Source organism: Cicer arietinum, chromosome 7 (assembly GCF_000331145.2).
Source record: "Cicer arietinum cultivar CDC Frontier isolate Library 1 chromosome 7, Cicar.CDCFrontier_v2.0, whole genome shotgun sequence".
Lineage (NCBI taxonomy): Eukaryota > Viridiplantae > Streptophyta > Magnoliopsida > Fabales > Fabaceae > Cicer > Cicer arietinum.
The window spans coordinates 3504945-3510944 of record NC_021166.2 but is presented as its reverse complement, the minus strand read 5'-3'; the positions used below and the strand labels follow the sequence as shown (position 1 = coordinate 3510944).

The 6000-nt window shown below is 28.2% G+C and overlaps 1 protein-coding gene across 1 annotated transcript; it reads left to right on the top strand.

Annotated features, from left to right (window-relative positions):
* The first annotated feature begins 822 nt into the window (after positions 1 to 822).
* Positions 823 to 1420, top strand: LOC101493674 (auxin-responsive protein SAUR78-like). Its single transcript, XM_004507974.4, has one exon. It carries the CDS (start codon positions 882 to 884, stop codon positions 1245 to 1247), a length of 366 nt encoding a protein of 121 aa, XP_004508031.1. The 5' UTR covers positions 823 to 881; the 3' UTR covers positions 1248 to 1420.
* Positions 1421 to 6000: the final 4580 nt, after the last annotated feature.

Here is a 6000-nt window from a genome sequence, read left to right as displayed (position 1 = left end):
GCTATTAAATTTCATTTTTATGAATTATATTTTGTAAAGGTAAATAACATTTTTTAATTCATATTTTGTTGCAGCGGAGCCTCCATCGAGAATAAAATTTTAATTAGAGAAATAAAGTGACACGAATTATCACATGTTGTGGCTAATGAAATATTGGATTGAAATATAATTTGATGTCTCTTATCTTGTCATACAAAATCAATTAATAATAAAATTGATTTTCAAAATCATAAATCTCCATTAAATTAACTTTTAAATTTTATAAATTAATAAATATATTTTAAAATTATAAAATATTAATCGACATAATTATTATGTATACTTTAACCACTTAAGATTATAATTGACACAAATTTTCTAACTTATTTATGTTGATTCCACGTAATTTTTGTATATGAGATAAAAAAAAATTAACTTACACGTTAATTTTACGACATTGATGTGAAATAGACAATAATTAATTATATATTTAATTAATATATTATATTATAGTTTTTAATAATAAAAAGATTTTGAAAGAACTATATAAAAAATTAAAAAACTAATATGATAAATATTTCCATATTTGAGAGTTGTGACTTCAACAAATTCAAGCTAAAAAACACATTTTTTTACTTTTTTTTATGTTTATCCATCAAATATAGATCAAATCATTTTATTTGGGAGGGAAGAACTTGGTAGAATAGACATAGGCGGCGGGTCCCACCATATAGGCCCCCTTAATACTTATTAGGCTAATACAAAAACTTTTACTTGGTGTGACCATTTTACCCCTCCCCACCCTTTATATATATGAAGCTTCCTCCCTCGTCCCTCTCACACTTTCTCTCTCTCTCTATCTCTCTCATTTTCATCTTCATTAATTAATCAATCAATCAAACATGGCAAAAGGTGGAAAATTAATGAAGCTAAAATCAGCACTCAAAAAATGGAACTCATTCGGAAACGGAAAACAGAGCCGCCACAGCATCAGCGCCGTCGCTGACGAAGACTCCTCCTCCAGATCGGACCTCCACACCGTCTACGTAGGAAAATCCCGCCGTCTATACAGAGTCACCTCCGACGTCGTTGATCATCCCGTTTTCCGCGAACTCGTCGAAAGGTCACGAGAAACAGAACAACAAAACGACGCCGTCAATGTCGTCGCATGTGAGGTTGTACTTTTCGAGCATTTGCTTTGGATGCTTGAAAATGCTGATCCTCAACCGGAATCACTCGATGAACTCGTCGATTTCTATGCTTGCTAGTGCTAGCTTTCATTCTCCCCAAAAAGAAAACCATCAATATTCTTCTTCTTATTAATATTTTCTTTTTTTTCTTTCTTCCTATATTCTATTCTATAAATAGATAATAATAACATTTTCCTATTTTATTTCTAGCTGTAATATCATTAGGAGTAATAAATAACTAACTTTCACAAGGAGAGAGTTATTCATCTTTGATCTATAGCATTTGTTTGGTTTTTGCATCAGACTCCAAACTTATAAAGGACAAATACGGAAAATAACATTGATACGGGTAACATTTTTAAAAAAAAAAATGATCGAATATAATTACATGTATTAATATCGTATTTGCTGTGACTCAAACACCACACACATTCAATTTGACGTGAATCTACAAAACTCGTGCATGTTACCAAATCGACATAAATCTTTTTCTTCAGCATATTTCCATGATGTATACTTTGAAGAAGAAAAACTATTGTGAAAAGTTAATAATTTTGATTATTAGTATTTTAATTAGATAAACATTTGTTAATTTAGATTTTAGCAAGATTGAGTTGGATGGATGTTGAGTTGATGCTTGGTAGTTCGATTTTTAATTTATTGAATTGAGCGTTGCAGGCAGACTCTTGTCCTGTCCTGTCTTTTGTAATGAATATGGGAATTGAAATTGTGGGCAATGTAATGTAAGTTGTTGTTCTTGTTTTGTACAAGGAAAAATGTGTCATGTTTTATTTTACCTTTGAAAGTGAAACGGATGTATTGTTTGACTTTAATAAGTTTGACTATTTTTGAATAAATATACTAATCTCTTATCAAATGTAACTAAAATTAAGTTGATATATTTAATTTAATATTTAAATCAAATATTAGCCGCTAGTAAAATCAATATGCGAATATGGATAACTAGAAAACATTTTTTGGGGTGATATAAGCATATGCAGTTGCATTGATTGCTTCAATTTTGGAATTTCTACGATGCGGGTGTTTGGTTATAACAAGAGAGTAGGAATTGGAATTGGTCACAAATTTGGTCCATAGTGTGGAGACTCATATTACTACTTGAAGAAACTTGAAATAGACTTGACGACTACTTTTTGCCCTTCATTTGGATTAAGTGATTAAGATGCGATGAAATTTGAGACTCTGAAAATTGACTCATTGGCCCCTCTTCTAGGGGGGGTGTTCTCTTTCTGTTACACGATGCCCACATTTTTCATTGCTATATTCATAAGTCACATCACATACAGTAATAATTATTAGGGACAAGGTAACATGCGTTGTGTACAAAGTACATTCACACCCAACAATTAAGTACTACTTTGTATACAGGCACTAAATTTGTATTCCAGTTACTTCTCTCTCTCTGATCATGGTCTTTTAAATGTTTTTGTCCCACAATTGAAAATACTATGACTGTGACTTTTCATAAGTTCTTTTGTTAAAGGATTTTATTGAATATATTGTCGGTTAACAAGAGGTACTGTAGGTTTTAATTTAGATCCGAATTTTTTGTCATTGTATTATGATGAAATTATATGTAGTAGTTAATTTTATTATTATTATTATTAATTTGAGATTAGACGTTCAAATTGCACCTATTAAAAATTATTTTATGAAATATTTTTTTGGTTTGCATCTATACTTTAACACATCTAATATTCTCACAGCCTTTTATTATTTCACTTGCATTTATGGGAAATTAATTTATTAATAGTTATATATATAGTTGTTAAATAATCAGATAAACACACATTTTTTTCACTTAATATTCTTCTAAATATTAAACTAAATTTATCAAACTCATATAGTATGAATTTGTAGTGTCTTGACAAAATAATAATAATGTCTCATGCCTGATGTTGCCCTTGCTCCCTCATTTATATTTGTGATTGAAGAATCTACGTCCTTTCTTTGTCAAAACAAACAATTTGCATTAATTAGGTATCGGCAACATCATCCAAGTATTCATGTTTTTTTTTTGTTTTTTTTTTTTAATTTTAAATTGAGGGATTATTATAAATTATTTTTTTATTGATATTACATTTGAAATCTAACCATAACTTCAAATTACAATAAATTATTGAGTAAAAATTAATTTCATTCTATAATGTTTAAACTTATCAATTTTACACCTTCAACACCAATTTTAATCCTCCTGACGTATAACCAAATATATTATATAATAATTATTTTACAACAATTCATTTTCAATAACATTTGAATTTCATCTCTTAGAATTACAAAATTAAACTCTTATTATTGAATTCATATTTCACGCAAAACATGTTGATGCATTTGAGCCACATATATATATATATATTTTGATAAAAACTGTATTATATATAAAATATATGAATAGGACACGGTACTTATTTTAATAATTTTTATCTCACCTGAGAATTCAAGCACATACAATCTCATTGTATTTTACTATTTTTTACCATGTCTTATTTGTGTGTTATTTTCTTAATGAAGATAAACAACCTGCAAGCAGAGGTTACTACAGAAAAAGTTTCATAGTATAATTATGAGACAGCAGTGAAGTCAACCGCTTTTGAGACACCAAAAAGCAAAGCTTCTTCTTTCAAAAAGTTGATGAGCCTATTATATAAAAATACAAGGTGCATGGTCTGAAATATTACTAATGCTTATAATAAGGTAACGATATATACTATCTGCCAGAGACACACTTACTTTATGAATACTAATGATTAGGTAGTTAGAGATGCTTTTGTTTTGTCCAATGCACATAGCTCCCCTTAGTGATTTTCTTTCTCTTTCTTTTTATAAACAGATGAATTGTTTAGTCTGACTGAGGACTTTAGTTTGGGCATTAAGTGGATGACACAAAAATCATTTGTAAAATTCATCAAACGCGTTGCCAAGTTGCCATTCAGAGTTCAGACCCCATCCAAAGGACTTTCTTTAATTGCTTCCACACCACAACCCTATTCAATACAAACTTCCTTTTTAAACTTTAATAAATTAAAGTTCGATTTCATTTGTAAAATATTTATGGTTTAAATATTTTAGTTGATCTCGTAAGTTTTTGTTTTGTTTTATATCTCTATAAATATACACTAATTACTTTTAATTATTAGTATTTTGTTTTTAATCATTATATATATATATATATTTATTTTTTTTGGTTTATGCAAATATTCATTTTAGCCTTTATCTAGATGGACTAAAATTGAGTATTTTACGCATTATATGGATCAATTTAAATATTCAAAAAAATTGTAGGGCCTAATTAAAAATAAAGTAGCAAATGACCAACAATAAAAGTATACATTTGTAGAGAATAATTGAAAACAATACTTTTTGTTGCAAAGATTAAAACCAAAGTGATATATTTACATATATTAAAGTTATATTTAAACCAATATTTATATACATTTAATAACAAAAAGTAAAACATATTTAAACCAATATTTATATACATCTAATAACAAAGTATAATATGATATATAATTTAATTAGATGTATATGTAAAGGTTTAGTACATGCTTAGTAATTAAACCCTATAAAGATTGCCATATATATTTTTAATGTTATGAGTACTTATTTTATTAATTATTTATTTTAGAGATAAGTTTACCATAGTTAAAATCTGGGGCTCACTTATATTGTGCTTTGAATCAGATTGTAAAGTCATTGTGGGTGCTATTAAAGATGGGAGGATTTATGTTAATGAGTTAGGCAATATGGTAGCACAATGCATGTTTGTGCAATTTTAGCTTCTCATGTTGATTACCGCTTTTGTTGGGAGGCAAATTAATTGAGTTGTTTATAGTCTAGTTAGAATGTTGATATTAGTAGTAAGTGATCAAATAATTTTAAAGTTTTCTCAGCATATAACTAAAAATGCTGAAGATCAAAATTAAAAAAAAATAATCCTATTTCTACTTGTATTGCTTCTCTATTTCACGAAGAAATGAAATAATCGTATTTTACCTAAAAAAAGGAGTATTTATCTAATTATGTTAGTATGTGTTTGAAGTTTATTTAGATATCAGGTGGAACAGTCTTTGTTTCTCTTGCCAGCTATAGTTTATTGTGTCCTGAAAATTTATAACATACCACCCACCATTAGAATAGTCTAAAAGGAAAAGGGGTGAGGAATAAAAGGAAGATAAAATGAAATAAAATAAATAAAAGGAAAAACAGAGAAGGAAGACAGCGGAAGATAGATGGAATGTACATAGATTAATTGATGGAATGAAGACATGTTTCTTGTTGTGGGGTCAAATTCAATGTATGATATACAAAAAATGTTTTTATGAAAAAAGGTTTCATTTCATTTATTTATGAGTAGGTTTTTCTTTTGGTTTTTATTAATTATTTTTAGGGACTCTAGTGACATTATAGTTGGTTGTTTCTCGGACTATTTAGGTATTTATGTATCATTTTATGTTGAATTATTTGTTGTTGTGCTATTGAGATTGTCTATTTTAAATGTTGTTTCGTTTTTGAATAGAGAGCGACTCTTAATTTTTTTACGGAAGACAACACGTGTGTCGATAAACTAACTAATATTAAATTTTACACTAATTTGTTTTACTTGATAAAATTTGTGGTTGTCCTGTATTTCAAACAAGGCCTAATGACATGGGTGTTTAATGTAAATAATCAATGAATGACTTAAGTTCTTATATGTTAGGATCCTTCTATATTTATAGATCTCACCCTAACTATAACCATATATTACTCCCTCTAACATCAGTGACTTTAACTCTTGGTCAGTTGAGCATTTAGCTTCCTACTCTCA